This window comes from Saccopteryx leptura, chromosome 7, assembly GCF_036850995.1.
Source record: "Saccopteryx leptura isolate mSacLep1 chromosome 7, mSacLep1_pri_phased_curated, whole genome shotgun sequence".
Taxonomy (NCBI): domain Eukaryota; kingdom Metazoa; phylum Chordata; class Mammalia; order Chiroptera; family Emballonuridae; genus Saccopteryx; species Saccopteryx leptura.
In genome coordinates, this window is record NC_089509.1 from 87,408,366 (window position 1) to 87,426,651 (window position 18,286).

Consider the following 18,286-nt stretch of genomic DNA (forward strand, 5'->3'; position numbering starts at 1 on the left):
AATAGAATATGGTTGCTTATCAATTTTATTCATTAGGAAAGGAAAGTAATCATGGAGAAAAGAGGAGAGATAATCACAGAAGCAATATCTGAGGAGGCTAGAGAAGATGAGCTCCAGGCCTAAGTGAAAGAGATGGCCTTTGATACAACCTGGGATACTTCATCCACCGAATAGCAGAAAAGTCAGGAGAGGATGGTTAGAGAGGATGGTAGAGTGGTATATTTGAATGGGAAATAGAGCTCCCAGCTACCTTCTCATTTTTAAATGACATAAAAAGCAAGCTGAAAATGATGAGTAAGGAGCGTAAGAGTAGGATAAAAGAGTTGTAAAAGAACAGTGGGATACTGTACTAAAGAAGCAAGAAAGCAAGAGATTTTTAGTCTTGCATTTAAGGGGGAGAAAGATGGAGGCATCCTTGATGTGGAGGAATTGCTAGATTAACTATGGTATCTGGAAGGAGGGAAAAGAGAAAAGTAGAGCAATATGTTGGTGACGAGATTAAAACTTCAGCTATAGTACAGGTTGGTCAAGATATCTAATACTAAACTTCTATTTTGTAATATGAAACTTTTTTTATTGAATTTACTGGGGTGACACTGGTTAACACGTTTCAGGTGCACAATTAATTCTACAATACATCATCCAACTATAGTGTGTGTTCACACCACAAGTCAGGTATCCGTCTATCACCATTTATCCCCTAGTACAGTGGTAGTGAACCTGGTCCCTACCGCCCACTAGTGGGCATTCCAGCTTTCATGGTGGACGGTAGCGGAGCAACTAAAGTATAAATAAAAAGATAGATTTAACTATAGTAAGTTGTTTTATAAAGATTTATTCTGCCAAACAGCGAAAATCTGACATAAAGTATTTGGTAAGTAATTATTATTATATGCTTTAATTTGCTGTAACTCTGCTTTATAAATTTTATAAAGTAAAGTTACTTCCCTACTTTATAAATCACCATTACTATGGAACCGGTGGGCGGTTAGAAAATTTTACTACTAACAGAGATACAAAAGTGGGCGGTAGGTATAAAAAGGTTGACTACCCCTGCCCCAGTACCTTCTTCCAATCCCCTTCACCACAATCACCACACTAATGTCTGTGCCCCTGAGTTTTTTCTTTTCTTTTTTGCTCAATTCCTCCACAGCTGTACCCTCGAAAGTTGTCAATCAGTTCTCTATCTATGAGTCTGTCTCTATTTTGCTTGTTAGTTCATTCTGCATGAAATCATATACTATTTGCCTGTCTCTGACTAGCTTGTTTCACTTAGCATCATGCTCTCTAGGTCCCTCCATGCTGTCACAAAGGGTAAGGTTTCCTTTTTTATGGCTGAATAGCAATCCATAGCATACCACAGCTTTTGTATCCACTCATCTACCGATGGACACTTGGGCTGTTTCCAAATCTTATCTATTATAAATAACAGTGTAATAAAAATAGGATGCATATATTCTTTTGAATTAGTATTTTGGGTTTGTTCAGATAAATTCACAGAAGTGTAATTGCTGGGTCACAAAGCAGTTCCATTTTTACTTTTTTGAGGAAACTCCACACTGCTTTCCAGTGGCTGTATCAGTCTGCATTTCCACTAACAGTGCACAGGGATTCCCTTTTCTCCACATCCTTGCCAACACTTGTCTGTGGATTTACTGATAACCATTCTGACAGGTGGGAAGTGATATCTCATTGAATTTGCATTTCTCTGACTAGTGATGTTGAGCATCTTTTCATATGTCTACTGGCCATTTGTATGTCCTTTTTGGAGAAGAATCTATTCAGGTACTTTTCCCATTTCTTAATTGGATTGTTTTTCTGATGTTGAGTTTTATAAGTTCTTTATAAATTTTGGATATTAATCCCTTATCAGATGTGCCATTGGCAAATATAATATGTTCTCCCATTCAGTGAACTGTCTTTTCATTTTGTTGATGAGTTTTCTTTGCTGTGCAATAGCTTTTCAGTTTGGTATAGTATTATTTTTTCTATTGTTTCCCTTACCCAAGGAAATATATCAGAAAAAATATTGCTATGAGAAATGTCAGAGATTTTACTACCTATGTTTTCTTCTAGGATTTTTATGGTTTGGAATCTAACATTTAAGTCTTAATTCATTTTGAGTTTATTCTTATGCGTGGTGTAAGAAGGTGGTCTAGTTTTATTTTAATGCACATATCTGTCCAATTTTCCCAACACTATTTATTGAATAGACTAACACCCCACTATATGTTTTTTACCTCCTTTGTCAAATATTAACTGATTATAAAAGTCTGGGTTTATTTCAGGCTCTTTATTCTGTTCCATTGATTGATATGTCTGTTTTTAATGTTAGAACTATTTTTGAGAGAGAGAGAGAGAAGGAGAGAAAAGGAAAGAGATGAGAAGCATCAACTTGTAGTTGCAGTACTTTAGCTGTTCATAGATTGCTTCTCGTACATGCTTTGCTCAGGGAGCTCCAGTCAAGCCAGTAACTCCTTGCTGAAAGCCAGCAACCTTTGGGCTCAAATCAGCAACCATGGGATCATGTTGATGATACCACACTCAAGCCAGTGATCCGGTGCTCAAGCTGGTGAGCCTACACTCAAGCCAGAGGAGCCCACGCTCAAGCTGGTGACCTCGAGGTTTCGAACCTGGGTGCTCAGTGTCCCAGGGCAACACTGCCACCACTGTTCAGGCCCATGATGTTTTGATTACTATCCCCTGTAGTATAGTTTGATATCATGTAGTGTAATTGCGGCATTTTGTTTTTTTCTCAGAGTTGCAGTTGCTATTTGGCTTGTTTGTGGTCCATATAAATTTTTGGAATATTTGTTATCATTCTGTGAAATAGACCAATGGTATCTTAGTAGAAATTGCGCTGAAACTATAGATTGCTTTGGGTAGTATGGACAACTTAATGATGTTAATTCTTCCTATCCATGAACATGGTATATGCTTTCACTTGTTTGTATCTTCTTCAGGTTTTTTCTTCAGTGTCTTATACAGGCATCCCCAAACTACGGCCCACGGGCTGCATGCGGCCCCCTGAGGCCATTTATCTGGCCCCCCACCGCACTTCCAGAAAGGGCACCTTTCATTGGTGGTCAGTGAGAGGAGCACTGTATGTGGTGGCCCTCCAACGGTCTGAGGGACAGTGAACTGGCCCCCTGTGTAAAGAGTTTGGGGACCCCTGGTAATTTCCCAAGTACAGGTCATTTATATCCTTGGTTACATTTATTCCTAGGTATAAACAGTTGTGAAAAGGATTGTTTTCTTAGCTTTCCTTTCTGATAGTTCATTATTGGTGTATAAAAATGCAACCACTTTTTAAAATGTTTATTTTGTATCCTACTACTTTACTGAATTCATTTATCAGTTCTAGTAGTTCTGGGTGGAATCTTTAGAGTTCTCTAACACAGTCTCCTGTCAACTGCAAATAATGACAGTTTACTTCTTTTCCATCTTGGATGTCTTTTATTTCTTCTTGTCTGACTGCTGTGCCTAGGACTTCCAGTATTATGCTAAGAGTGGTGAAAGTGGATATCCCTGTCCTGTTCCCAATCTTAAGGGAAACACTTGTAGTTTTTTCCCTTTGAGTATGATGTTGGTTGTGGGTTTGTCATATATGGCCTTCATTACATAGTGCTATGTTCTCTCTATTCCCACTTTGCCCTAGAGTTTTTTATCATAAATGGTGCTGGATTTTATCAAATGCTTTCTACATCTTGATATGATCATGTGGTATTTACTCTTCATTTTGTTTATGTGGTATATCACATTTACTGACTTGCAGATATTGTACCAATCTTGCATTCTAGAAATAAATCCCACTTGATTGTGGTGTATGATCTTTTTAATGCATTGCTGTATCCAGTCAATATTTTGTTGAGGACTGTAGCATCTAAGTCATCAAGAATATTGGCCTATAATATTCTTTCTTCGTAGTGTCTTTATTTGGTTTTGGAATTGAGCTAATGCTAGCCTCACAAATGAGCTTGGAAATCTTCCGTCTGCTTGAATTTTTTGGAATAGTTTGACAAGGATAGGTGTTTCTTCTTTGAATATTTGGTAAAATTCACCTTTGAAGCCCTCCAGTCCAGGACTTTTGTTTGTTGGGAGTTTGTGTTTTTTTAATTACTGCTTTCACTAGTTGTGATCTGTCAATTCAGAGTCTCTGATTCTTTATGATTCAGTTTTGGTAGACTTTCTAGAAACTTACACATTTCCTCCAGATTGTCCAATTGTTGGCATATAGTTGTTCGTAATATTTTCTTACAACCTTTGTATTTCTTTGGTGTCAGTCGTTACTTCTCGCCTTTCATTTTATTTATTTTGGGTCCTCTCTCTTTTTCTTGAAGCGGCTAATTAAAGGTTTGTCAGTCTTGTTTATCTTGTCAAAGAACCAGCTCTCAGTTTCATTTTGTATTTTTAAAGACTCTATTTCATTTATTTCTGCTCCAATCTATGTATTATTTCCTTTCCACTACTCACTCTGGGCTTTTTTGTTCTTTTTCAAATCCCTCTATGTGTCAAGTTAAGATTGTTCATTTGAGATATTTCTTATTTCTTGAGGTAGGCCTGTAATGCTATGAATTTCCCTCTTATGACTGCTTTGGCTGTATGCCATAAATTTTGGGTTGTTGTGTTCTCATTTCCCTTTGTTTCAAAGTATAGTTTGATTTCTTCCTTGTTTTCATTGCTAAACCACTAATTGTTTAATAACATGTCATTTAGCTTCCATGTCTTTGTGTGTTTTTCAGTTTTTTTCTTGTGATTAATTTCTAGTTTCATACCATTATGGTTAGAGAAGATGTTTGATATGATTTCAATCTCCTTAAATTTATTGAGACTTGTTTTGTATCCTAACATGTGGTCAATTCTGGAAAACTTTTCTTGGGCACTTGAAAAGAATGTTCATTCTGCTGCTTTGGGGTGAAATGCTTTGAATTTCACACTAGATCACTTAAATTCATCTGATCTAGTGTATCACTTAAGGCCACACTTCCTTGTTGATTTTCTGTCTGGAAGATCTATCCATTGATGTCAATGAAATGTTAAAAACCCTCTACTATAACTGTAATAGTGTCAAACTCTCCCTTTATGTCCATCAAGATTTCCTTTACATATTTAGGTGCTCCTATGTTGTGTGTCAAAATATTTACAAAGGTTCTAGCCTCTGTTGGACTTCTCCCTTTACCATTATGTAGTGTTCTTCTTTGTCTCTTACTATAGCTTTTATTTATTTAAAAGTCTATTTGTCAGATATAAGTACTGCCACCACAATATTTTTTTTAATTTCCATTTGCATGAAACAAATTTTTTCCATCTTTTTAATTTGTCTGTGTGTATCTTTTGTTCTGAGTTGGGTCTCTTGTAGACAGCATATATATATATATGGGTCTTGTTTTCTTATCCATTCTACTACCCTGTGCCTTTTCCTTGATGCATTTAAGCCATTTACATTTAATGTGATTGTTGATAGGTATGTATTTACTTCCATTTTATTCTTTTAACTATGTTCTTCTTCTTCCTCTGTCTTCTCCTTCCTTCTTTTCCGCCTCTTCTTAAAGCAGGACCTTTAACATTTCTTGTAATACTGGTTTGGTGGTAACAACTCCTTTAGCTTTTACTTGTCTGAGAAGCCCTTTACTTCTCTTTAAACTTTATTTTTATTATTATTTTTTTAAATGATAGCCTTGCCAGGTAAAGTAGTATTGGTTGGAGGTCCTTGCTTTTCATCACCTTGAATATTTAATGTCAATCCCTTTTGTCCTGAAATGTTTCTGTTGAGAAATTGGCTAATAGTTTCACAGGAGTTCCCATGTAGATAACTGTCTTTCTCTTGTTGCTTTTAAGATTCTCTCTGTCTTTAACCTTTGCCATTTTAATTATCATATATCATTGTGTAGGCCTCTTTGGGTCCATCTTGTGTGGGATTCTGTGCTTCCTGGAGTTGTGTGTCTTTGTCCTTCACCAGGTTAGGAAAATTTTTGATCATTATTTTCTTTTATAAAGGGTCATGATCCCTTGTTCTCTCTCTTCTCCTTCTGGTATCCCTATGATGTGGATGTTGTTATGTTTCATGTCATCCCAAAGGTTCCTTAAACTGTCCTTATTTTTTAAAATTCTTTTTTCTTTTTGCTGCTCTGACTGGGTGTCTTTTTCTACCTTATCTTCAAAATCACTAATTCAAACCTCTGCCTCACCCAACTTACTATTTATTTCTTCCAGTATATTCTTTTTTTTTTTTTTTTTTTTTTTTTTTTTTTTTTTTTTTTCATTTTTCTGAAGCTAGAAACAGGGAGAGACAGTCAGACAGACTCCCGCATGCGCCCGACCGGGATCCACCCGGCACGCCCACCAGGGGCGACGCTCTGCCCACCAGGGGGCGATGCTCTGCCCATCCTGGGTGTCGCCATGTTGCGACCAGAGCCACTCTAGCGCCTGGGGCAGAGGCCATAGAGCCATCCCCAGCGCCCGGGCCATCTTTGCTCCAATGGAGCCTTGGCTGCGGGAGGGGAAGAGAGAGACAGAGAGGGAAAGCGCGGCAGAGGGGTGGAGAAGCAAATGGACGCTTCTCCTGTGTGCCCTGGCCGGGAATCGAACCCGGGTCCTCCGCACGCTAGGCCGACGCTCTACCGCTGAGCCAACCGGCCAGGGCCTCCAGTATATTCTTGATGTAAGATATTGTATTCTTCATTCCTGACAGGTCCTTTTTTTATGGTTTCTATGTCCTTTTCCATCTTGTTGAGCATTCTTACAATCATTACTTTGAACTCGGTATCTTATAAACTGCCTCCATTTCAGTTAGCTCTTTTTCTAGAGATTTCTCCTGTTCTTTCATTTGGGGCCTGTTTCTTTGTCTCCACATTTTGGCTACCTCTTCATGTTTGTTTCTATGTATTAGATAGATCTGGTATGACTACCGGTCTTCATGCAGTGACCTTTTGTAATAGGTGTCCTGTGGGGTCTAGTGGTATAGTCTCCTTTATCACCTGAGCTAGGTGCTCCAGGAATGTTTCTTCTATGGGTTATGTGGGCCCTTCTGTTGTAATTGATTGCCTCTGGCTCATTAGAGCATGGGATCAATCCTCATGCTGGCTATGAGGCTCTAACCCAACTACAATGTGCACATGCTGACCACATGAAGTGGAATTTGAATCAGCAGGGTCTTGGTGCCTGCCAAGATCTCCCTTTGGATTTGCTGTTTGTGCAGCTTCTTGAACCCTGCTCCAATGTTAGTCTGAAGAATGCCAGTGGGTGTGTTGGTTCCGGGTCTCTTGGAAGAGACTCTGGTACAGGCCAAGGTAAGATGCTGCCTATGACTGGCCCTTGGCAACCTGTTTGAAGCTACAAGGGATCCACAGTTTGTGCCTGCCTCTGTTGGGCCTGGGTGCTCACAGGTGGGACCACACTATATGCCAAAGCTGGCTTTTACCAGAACTGGGCATGGGAACAATTCAGCAAAAGTTCCAAGGCACTCCAAGATCTGCCTCCACCTGCCTCTATCTGCTGGTTGCCTGTTAGGCTCAGTCACTGAAAAAGCTGTTTGTTTTTTAAGTGAAAGTAAGGGAGATACAAAGAAAGATTCATGCATGCACCCCGACCAGGATTCACCTGGCAACTCCTGTCTGGGGCGGATGCTCTGCCCATCTGAGGCCACTCACAATGGAGCTATTTTTAGTGCCTAAGGAAGAGTCTCAATGGAGCTGTCCTCAGCACCCGAGACCAACATGCTCAAATCAATTAAGCCATAGCTGCAGGAGGGGAAGAGAAAGAGAGAGAAAGGAAGAGGAGGGTGGGGAGGTCAGGAGAAGCAGATGGTCGCTTCTCCTGTGTGCCCTGACTGGGAATCAAATCCGGGACTTATAAATGCCAGGTCAATACTCTAGCACTGAGCCAACCAGCCAGGGCCAAGAACTTTTATGGTCTTTAAAGTAAAATTTTTTATAAGAGTATCATAAATTTCAATTAATATCATATATGGCATGTGACATTTTTCTGAAATAATTTCCTGTTAACTAAATAATATATTTGATTATATTTTAGAATATGATAAAATTAAGACTAATTTAGTATTAAAGCCCAGAATTGTTTTTAAGATTCTAGAGAGCTTAACATTTTGTTGTTCTGAAGTATGAACACAAGGTTAGAACCTATGACCTGACAGGAGACAGAATGGACAGACAGACCTGCTCTGGCAACTGGTTGATTATAATAACTGCTGGGTCTTGACCTTGAATTTCTCAAGTTGTAATTTTTCCATTTCTAGCATTGATAAGGTCTGACATTTAATATTCTGAAGTATGACAAAATAAAATAATGTAAATAACTTTTTAATGTCATAGCTTCCAATTGTCAAGAAACTGATCGAGTCCCAATGAAAATGGCAGCATTTTAAAATCTTATTTTGTATTTCACTATTTTTCTAAGCAATATTTAAGAAGTGTTCATTATGTACATTGTAAAATACTAGATTCTAGGAAGTAACAAATATAGACTATATGACCACTGCTCATAAAGAGCGTACAATCTAAAGAGAAAGTCTAAACAAAATTTTAATAAGCGAAGCTTAAATGTTAAGAAAGTGCAAAACAAGGGGTGGGGAATACACACTTATTATTGAAACAGAATTTTGAAAACTGCTGACCAAGGATATGCATATTACCACACCTAAAGTTATAAAACATTCATAAATACATAGCAAGAGAAAAAAAAGCAAATGAATCCTGCAATTGCTGCTACAAATAGGTGCAAGTCTGAGAGCCAATCCAAGTTTAGGAAATAGAAATAAAAGAAGTCAATAAGCAAGCTTTTAGTGATAGGACAAAAATGAAGATGCACTTTAAGTTAAGCTGCTGGTTAGGAGATGATTACCTGAACTTCTTCAAACTCACTCCAGTACACAGCAGAGGCACCATGGAGGCTGTATCTGGGAAGATAAGAAGCTACTTTCCTGTGTGTTCCTTTCATTTTCATTTTAAAGCATATATGAATCCAGTGTTGATAAAACTGTATGTCATACTAATCGTGTTAATGAAAAGATAATGTGTGTATTTTACATAACAAAGATTCAATAGTTGCATTTTTCCCCCTTTTATGACAAAACTGAATAGGAAACTCTTATTCTAATACTGTCAATAAAATAACTGTAAACCATACTTATAAATAAATCTCAATCAGTGTATAGTTAAAATTTGGCTTCCAGAAAAGGAAACATTCAAGAACAGGAAACACAGAAAGTTACAAATGAAATAAATAATCTATTGAGATGACTGTTACTTAGATGAAGAATCAAAACATACTATCTTCCAGAGGAATAAATTTGATCAAAACATTTAAAAATATGGAGAGGGCATGTGGAAAGCCAAAGCAACTATCAGAATGAAAAACAGCAGAAAGAGTTTTCCAGCCCTTAATAAGGATTAAAAAAAAAAGTGGGAAAATTACAAAATTTAAATATATGTGTCTAAGTACACATATTTTATTTTACTATGTTAAAATTATTTTTCTTATAAACTCTCCTACCTCATTATTTGAATCTTGAATAACTTTATAGAGGGCTGGTACCAGTGTTTTTTTCCGGTGTAAAGTTGCTGCATAATTGGTTATCTGCGTGTCAGGTAATGCCTAAAAAAAAATTAAAGAAAAAAAAATTGTAAATTTAATATTTGGGAAGCCAGAAACTTTATTTTAAAGAAGTTCCTATTTCCAATACAGTCAACTAAGAAAAATATAATTAACAAGAAATAACATGAATTTTAATAAAACAAGTTACATTATTCTAACTACTCAACCATAAAAATGATTACAAATCACATATTATATCAAGATTTGCTAAAGTGGGTTATCTTAAACTAATCTAGTCTAAAAAAGTAGTGTAGGATATATTTCATTTGTTGCATTTATGTCTATAAAACACTTCCATAGTGCTCGTAAATTATAGTTTTTAATCAAATCAATGAATGATTTTAAATTATAGGAAATAAAATATAACGCAAAAATCCTATGTCTATGCCTTACTAAAACTTGGAAGTTGCTCTGGCCTGATAGCTCAGTTGGTTAGAGCATCATCCCAAAGTGCAGTGGTTGCGGTTAGATCTCCAGTCAGGCACATACAAGTACAGATAAATGTTCCTGTCTCCCTCTCCCCTTTTTTCCTCCCTTCCCTCACTAAAATAAATAAATAAATAAATTTTAAATAAAAAAGCAATTTGAGGTTTCCCCTCCCTTTACTGAAATATTTTAAAATTTGTATCTCCTCATCAATCCTAAAAACTGTTTTCATTTTACATATTATCTTCTAGCCATTATTCATATTAGTGCTTTTTTAAAGTTACAGTTATCAAAAGTTATTTCATATTTTGCCATTTCCACTTCACACCATAATATTTCAGTTTCTCCAAAGAACACATTCACTGTTTGAATTACTGACATACAGAATTGTATAACACATCTTATCCCTAATCTAATTTACCTTGAATTCTGATAACCATTCTTCTACAACACCTCGTTCAGATCCCAGCATCTTCTTCTTGTTACTCTTATCTCTGTAAGAAAAAAGCAGCAAAATGAGGACAGCATTACTCCTTAAAGAAACTACCAAAGGTAAATGATGTGTGCTTTTCACTAAAGGAAAATCACATCTAGTATATACTTTACAAAGGAGGCTTACTCTTAGAAGAAAACTCAAACTACATTTTTTAAAGAAAGAAGTTCTATTTTTAATGGTACATTTAAAACGTATTTTCCTTATGCCTTTATATTTTCCCCAAAATTATACTTCTAGATTACAAAAACAAGTTTAGTGAGTGAAATCAAACTGCATGTTATTCAAGACAAATGCAGTCTGTGCTTGGAGTTTATACCAAATACACAACAGGAATAAGTTATATGTCATAGAACAAACAATGTAACAGATTATAAATGAAAAATATAGAAAAGCTAGAATCAAGAGTAATAAAGTCAGTAAACTGATTATAAATGTATATATACTATACAAAATAAAGTCTTTGAAGAAGGTAATTTCTGTTTTCTAAAACAGAAAAATGCCCAAGTAAAAAATACAAGTTATACAAAAATGTAATTCCTTAAAGACTATATAAAATATGCCTGATCAGGCTGTGCTGCAGTGGATAGAGCGTTGGACTGGGACGTGGAGGACCCAGGTTTGAAACCCCAAGGTCGCGGGCTTGAGTGTGGGATCAGACATGACCCCATGGTCACTGGCTTGAGCCCAAAGGTCGCTGGCTTGATGCCCAAGGTTGCTGGCTTGAACCCAAAGTCACTGACTTGAGCAAAGGGTAACTCGCTCTGCTGTAGCCCCCTGATCAAGGCACATATGAGAAAGCCACCAATGAACAAGCAATCAACGAACAACTAAGATGCCCCAACGAATAATTGATGCTTCTCATCTCTCTCCCTTCCTGTCTATCTGTCCCTATCTGTCCCTCTGTCTCTGTCAAAAAAATTTTAAAAAGCCCCAAAAACCAAAAACACAACTATATAAAATATAAAAGAAAGCCTGGAAGTATATATAAGAATGGTGAATAATAAAAATAGGTTTACAGTTGTTCATATGGAAAAAGACAAATAAGACAATAATTAATAAATAATACAAGAATAAATTTTGCATACTAACAACTGTAAACCTACTTTTGCCCACTGATTTATACATTAAACTTTAAGTGTTGGCCCCAGAGAAGGATTACTGAGGATATGCTGATTATGTAACTTTAAATTATTTTTTTAAAGCATGTACTATTTTTAAAGTAAGAAAATTAATAAAAGGTTTTAGTTTTTAATTTGAGGCTCAAAAAGTAAGCACTAGAAGAAATATAGCACTTCTTGGGGAAGGAGTAAAGCCACTGGAATTTCCTTTATTAAAAGACAACATTTCCTAAGAGTGTATCAAATTCCATACTAAATTGCTATCTAACAAAATTAATTTTCTAATTTCCTCCCTCAATTCTAAAAGGATTTAAAAATATCCCTATAAAAAGCATTCCACCAAGTACTAGGTAAGCAAGGAGTACAAAAAGGAGTAAGACATGACCCTCATTTTCAAATAACAAACCTTTTTATTTTTTATTTGAGAGAGAAAGGGAGGAAGAAGTGGGAAGCATCAAATTATCATGGTTGCTTCTTGTATGTGCCCTGACAGGGCAAGCCCAGGGTTTCGAACCAGCGACCTCCGTTTTCCAAGTCAATGCTTCATCCACTGTGCCACTACAGGTCAGCTCAAATAGAAAACATTCTGAAGATAGACTGATAAACTGCAACAGAAAAGAAAGATGGTAGGGAAACCTACAGATTAAAAGAGACGTAAAAAGAAAATCAATAATCAAAGTATGTATTTTATTTAGACTCTGATTTAAACAAATAAAAAGAACATGCTTGATACAAGGGCAGGAAGTTGAATGTGACTGGTTATTTTTTATATTAAAGTAAGGAATTACAGGTTATTTTTAATTTCTTCCATTAATTTGAGGGAGAGGAAAAGAGAGAGAGGGGAAACTCGCTATTGCATTTAGTTGTTCCATTTAGTTGTGTACTCACTGATTGCTTCTCATACACAACCTGACTGCAGGTCAAACCTGTGACCTCTGGTATGCCAGGACGATGCTTTATCCACTGAGCCACCAGGCCAGGGGCTTATAGTTTATATTTGATAATGGTATCACAGTTTTTAAAAATAGTGCTTATCACCTGACCAGGCAGTGGCACAATGGATAAAGCATCAGCCTGGGACGCTGAGGACCCAGTTCAAAACCCAAGGCCTCCTGTTTAAGTGTGGGTTCATCTGGCTTGAGCACAGGGTCACCAGCTTGAGAATGAAATCCTAGACATGACCCCATGGTCGCCGACTTCAGCCCAAAGGTCACTGACTTGAAGCCCAAGGTCGCTGGCTTGAGCGAGGAGTCACTGGCTCAGCTGGAGCCCCCCAGTTCAAGGCACATATGAAAAAAGCAATCAATGAACAACTAAGGTGCCACAAGTATGAGCTGATGCTTCTCATCTCTCTCCCTTCCTGTATGTCTGTCCCTCTCTCACTCACTCTCTCTTGCTAAAAAAAAATAGTGTTCACCTCTTAGAGCAGCGGTTCTCAACCTGTGGGTCGTGACCCCGGCGGGGGTCGAACGACCGAAACACAGGGGTTGCCGGGGTCGCGACCCACAGGTTGAGAACTGCTGTCTTAGAGACACATACTGATATATTCACTAGTAAAATGATGGTTAGGATTTGCCTTAAAATAAGCAGGGGACAGAGAAGAATGCCAAAGGAGGACAGTGCAATGAAATATGACTAATTATGATGAGTTGAAAACCACTGAAATTGAGTCATCAGATATAGACATAAAAATTTCTTGACACTACTCTCTCTACTTTGTCACAGGTTTGAAATGTTCCATAATAAACTGTGAGAAAATAAATAGAATAGATGAACTAACCCTACATATATATCATGATATACAAGATATAAAGCAATGGTTCTTAACCTTTATGGGGGCAAAAGCAGAAAGAACCTCCAGCCTTGATATCCAAACAAAACTAACTCAGAAAAAGATAAATATGATGCCGGTATGTATACGACTTTGCAAATAATTTTAGGGAGCTCCTAGATCTAGTAAAGCTATTGTAGGCATGGATTTCCATGTTAAAAATTCTTGCTGAAGAAATGAAACTCTTAAAAATAACTTCATAAAATAGAGCACCTCTACACATACAAATGATAATGTCCTCAAGAGGAATTTTATCAGATTCCTACCTTTATTACAATAATTGTTCAAGTCACTGTCCGAATTCTCTCTTTTTTTCCTTTCAAATATCAATTAGTTAAGTGATACTAAATATTCTTCTTTAAAAATGTTATTTTTTTATTTTGAGAGTACGTTTATCAAAGCTGGGCACAGTGAAACAAGGAAGCACTTAACACGTTCAAGGGCACGACAAGCTGCCGCTGCCCCTAGTTACGAGTCTCATAGGAACCCTTAAGAGTCTAGGAGACGCACGCTGGAGGGAAGAAAGGCATGGACATGCTTTAAAACCTACTCTTTAAAACCTACTTCTTTGCATAAAAATAAATTGCATGATTTAAATATGATTACTGTGCATCTTATTCTATGCAAATTATACCTCAATAAAAAATATCAAGCATCAACTCATCACACATTGTAACTTCCAGTTTGAACAGTTGTCTAAATATGCTAAGCAACAATTAGGGATGCAAATTCAATTAAAAATTCAACCCTATGAGATGCTACTAATATCAACTGAAATGATAACTGAATAAATAAATACACAAAGAGGGGATAACTACTGCTATTTCACAATTTACTTGCCTAGTTGCCAAAAAGTTTATTCAGACAAGACACATTCTGATTTCAAAAATGTTAAAATGTGAAAAAAGCTGTCTTAAAAGTGACGAAATCGGGCCTGACCTGTGGTGGCGCAGTGGATAAAGCGTTGACCTGGAATGCTGAGGTCGCTGGTTCGAAACCCTGGGCTTGCCTGGTCAAGGCACATATGGGAGTTGATGCTTCCTGCTCCTCCCCCTCCCCTTCTCTCTCTGTCTTTCTCCTCTCTCTCTCTCTCTCTCTCTCCTTTCTAAAATGAATAAAAAAAAAGTGAGGAAATCGTATAATATTTATACATGGAACCTAATGAACAGGGAGAACTGAGGAATAGAAAAGAGGCAGAGGCAGGGTCACAGGGAGCAGAGGGACAGCTGTCAGAAGAGATGGAATCAGAGAAGGTGAAGGGATTAGTGAAATTATACATACATAACACAAATACAGATAACAGAACAGTAAATCCCAGAAAGAAGGGGGGAGAGAGTTAGGGGGAGGGATGCAAAGTAGGTGTAATAGGGACATATGGATGAGGGGTGAGGGTGTTATATTGAGTGGGACACTTGAATCCATGTAAATACAATAAATCAAAATTAATGAAAAAATAGATGAGTGGATTAAAAAAATAAAATTTGAATTACCCATTTAAAAAAAAGTGAGGAAAAAGTTACTAGTGAGCCTATCAAGCATAAGCAATGTATTAGCTGTATATTTTATCTGATTTAATGAGAGGCAATATAATCTAGTGGTTTAGAGCAGCAATATGATTTCCTTTATTATATTGCTTTTAAAGAGGAAGGGAGGTAGAGAGAAAAGGCAAAAAAGGAAGAAGTGAGAAAGGGAGGAAGGGAGGAAAGAAAGAGAGAGAAACATCAATGTGTTGTTAACACTTATTTATGCATTCATTGGTTGATTCTTGTATGTGCCCTGACCAGGGATCAAACTTACAACCTTGGGTATTGGACGATGCTCTAACCAACTAAGCTACTCAGTCAAGGTGATAAGTTACTTTCTAAAGCTAAAATCCTATAAATACTTTTTAGTACCTTCATTTGAAAAATAGAATATACTGGTTACAGAGAAATTTTGTAAATATAGCCTGACCAGATGCGGGCGCAGTGGATAGAGCGTCGGACAGGCATGCAGAGGACCCAGGTTCGAAACCCCGAGGTTGCTGGCTTGTGTGCAGGCTCATCTGGTTTGAGCACAGCTCACCAGCTTGAACCCAAGGTTGCTGGCTTAAGCAAGGGGTCAGTCGGTCTGCTGTAGCCCCCCCAATCAAGGCACATATGAGAAAGCAATCAATGAACAACTAAGGTGCTGCAACGAAGAATTGATGCTTCTCATCTCTCTCCTTCCTGTCTGTCTGTCCCTATCCGTCTCTCTCTCTCTCTCTGTCACAAAAAAAAGGAAAAAAATAGAATATACTGGTTACAGAGAAATTTTGTAAATATGTATTTTCTAACTAAACTCAGTATCTTTTAGTAGCTAGAGGTGGTTATGAACACTGATATAAATATACTGCAAATTTTCTTTTTATTTAACCAGAAAATATAAAATTCTTAACATCATTTCTTCTACTTTTTCATATACCCATTCTATTACCTGGTATATAAAAACTATATATGAGCCCTGGTTGGTTGGCTCAGTGATAGGGAGTCGGCCCAGCGTACAGGAGTCCCGGGTTCGATTCCCGGCCAGGGCACACAGGAGAAGCGCCCATTTGCTTCTCCACCCCTCCCCCTCTTCTTCCTCTCTGTCTCTCTCTTCCCCTCCCGCAGCCAAGGCTCCATTGGAGCAAAGTTGGCCCAGACACTGAGGATGGCTCTGTGGCCTCTGCCTTGGGCGCTAGAATGGCTCTGGTTGCAACAGAGTGACGCCCCAAATGAGCAGAGCATCGCCCCCCTGGTGGGCGTGCCAGGTGGATCCCATTAGGGCACATGCGGGAGTCTGACTGCCTCCCTGTTTCCAACTTCAGAAAAATACCAAAAAAACAAACAAACAAAAAAAAACTATATATGAGCAAAAATCAAGCTGATATTCCAACATACAGCTCAATGCAGCCTGTACTGCCTCACTCCCAGAATAACAACAAAGTAAAGAAAATATAACAGAAAATTATTATCTTTTTTGGTGACCGTGGAAATAGCAACCTTTATTAGCAAGCACTAATACAATATAATGAACAAAATACTAAACTGCTGGGACATGATCTAAGGGAGGTCAATAACTAATTACCGAGAAGCAGATTCATAGTATTTGTAAAGTATAATAAGCTCTCCATTACCTACATGGGTAAAGCTGACAATCAAAATATAAGAGGTAGTACAGCCAAATGGTTAAAGAGTATGGGCTCTGGCTCTAGACCACGGGTAGTCAACCTTTTTATACCTACCGCCCACTTTTGTATCTCTGTTAGTAGTAAAATTTTCTAACCACCAACCAGTTCCACAGTAATGGTGATTTATAAAGTAGGAAAGTAACTTTACTTTATAAAATTTATAAAGCAGAGTTACAGCAAGTTAAAGCATATAACAATACTTACTTACCAAGTACTTTATGTTGAATTTTTGCTAAGTTTGGCAGAATAAATCTTTATAAAACAACTTACTATAGTTAAATCTATCTTTTTATTTATACTTTGGTTGCTCCACTACCACCCACCATGAAAGCTGGAACGCTCACTAGTGGGCGGTAGGGACCAGGTTGACTACCACTGCTCTAGACCAAGTTATGTGTCCTTGCTTAACTAATCTGTAACCTAAAACTCCTCATTTATAAAATGGGGATAATATAAGTACCTGTGTCAAAGGTTTCCTTTTTTAAAAAAAGATTAAATAAGCTAACACATCATTGAGCAAAACTATTATAACTGTTCTTAAGAGTTTCTGGTGGACCAAAATTATTGGATAAACAAAGCTACACAAGTATCAGGACAACATACAAGACAGTAAAACATGAATTTTGCTACTGCAAACTATCAAACTAGGTCAGCTACTATTTAGATTAAGTCTGAAAACCTAAGCATCTAAAATGTGTTGTTATTGTAAATACCAAGTTCCCTAAGGAAAAACCAAGAGCTATACTGTCCAATACAGTAGCCACTAGCTACAAGTGGCTATTTAAATTTAAATTAAGATAAAGTAAAATCTAAAGATTTATTTCCTTAGTTTCACTAGCTACATTTCAAGTGCTCAGTAGGTAAATGGGGCTTTGTACCCCATACTGGACAGCACAGACATAGAACATAGACATGATCACAGAAATTCTATTGGACAGCACTGATCTAAATATAGCTAAACAATACAGTTATACTGAGTAAATTTGATAAATCAGTAACTATAAAATTTAGGCAACAAAAAAGTTAAAAGACATAACTATTAAAAAGAAAACACTTCCAAAAGTAAATTTCAAAGGCATTAAGATGTGATTATTTTAAGTGTTCTAGGTAAAATTGCTTAAAAAATAGAAGCCACCCAACAAAGATGACCAAATATTCTAACACATCTAACTGTATGGGAAATTCATTCTTTATCCTTTTGAAAGTTAAATTGTGTAATTTTTACCTCTGTTCTAAGATCAGTTCTCTAAAGGAGGAGGTGGCACAGGAATGCGGCAGAGTTCAAGTGTGGAATTCATTTGTTGAGACTTAAATATTTTCCAACTCTATAAAAAATAAAAATAGAAAACTGTAAAATGCTGAGAAATATTCTCAAGAATGTAATACAAAGAAGAAAGAACAATTTTGGTAAAATATTTATAATACAGTTTATCTAATTTAAAAAATAATTAGCATCTCAAAAGTTTCTATAGTAACTAGCATATACTATGTATCATCACCAAAAATAATTTTTACAAAATTAGATTTAGAGAAAGTCTGAGTTTTAGTTTCAACTTAATCATTAATTATCTGTAAGACCTTGAGTAGCTTAAATTTTATAGAGCTTCACTTGA

The 18,286-nt window shown here is 36.9% G+C and overlaps 1 protein-coding gene across 7 annotated transcripts in view; it reads right to left on the minus strand.

The window, feature by feature from the left end:
- HYCC2 (hyccin PI4KA lipid kinase complex subunit 2) overlaps positions 1 to 18,286 on the minus strand; it is a 72,858-nt gene that overhangs the window by 36,974 nt on the left and 17,598 nt on the right. For 4 of the 7 annotated variants that reach the window (XM_066346120.1, XM_066346118.1, XM_066346125.1 and 1 more), the window contains exons 3-5: positions 17,899 to 17,998; positions 10,460 to 10,532; positions 9,511 to 9,612 (exon numbers count right to left, since the gene is read on the minus strand). In XM_066346120.1, the coding sequence (XP_066202217.1) occupies positions 9,511 to 9,612; positions 10,460 to 10,510 (153 nt within the window). In that variant the 5' untranslated portion in view covers positions 10,511 to 10,532; positions 17,899 to 17,998. Of the gene's footprint in view, positions 1 to 8,859; positions 8,915 to 9,510; positions 9,613 to 10,459; positions 10,533 to 12,058; positions 12,258 to 17,898; positions 17,999 to 18,286 lie in introns of all 7 variants that reach the window. The other 3 variants (XM_066346123.1, XM_066346122.1, XM_066346121.1) reach the window with 3 other exon arrangements.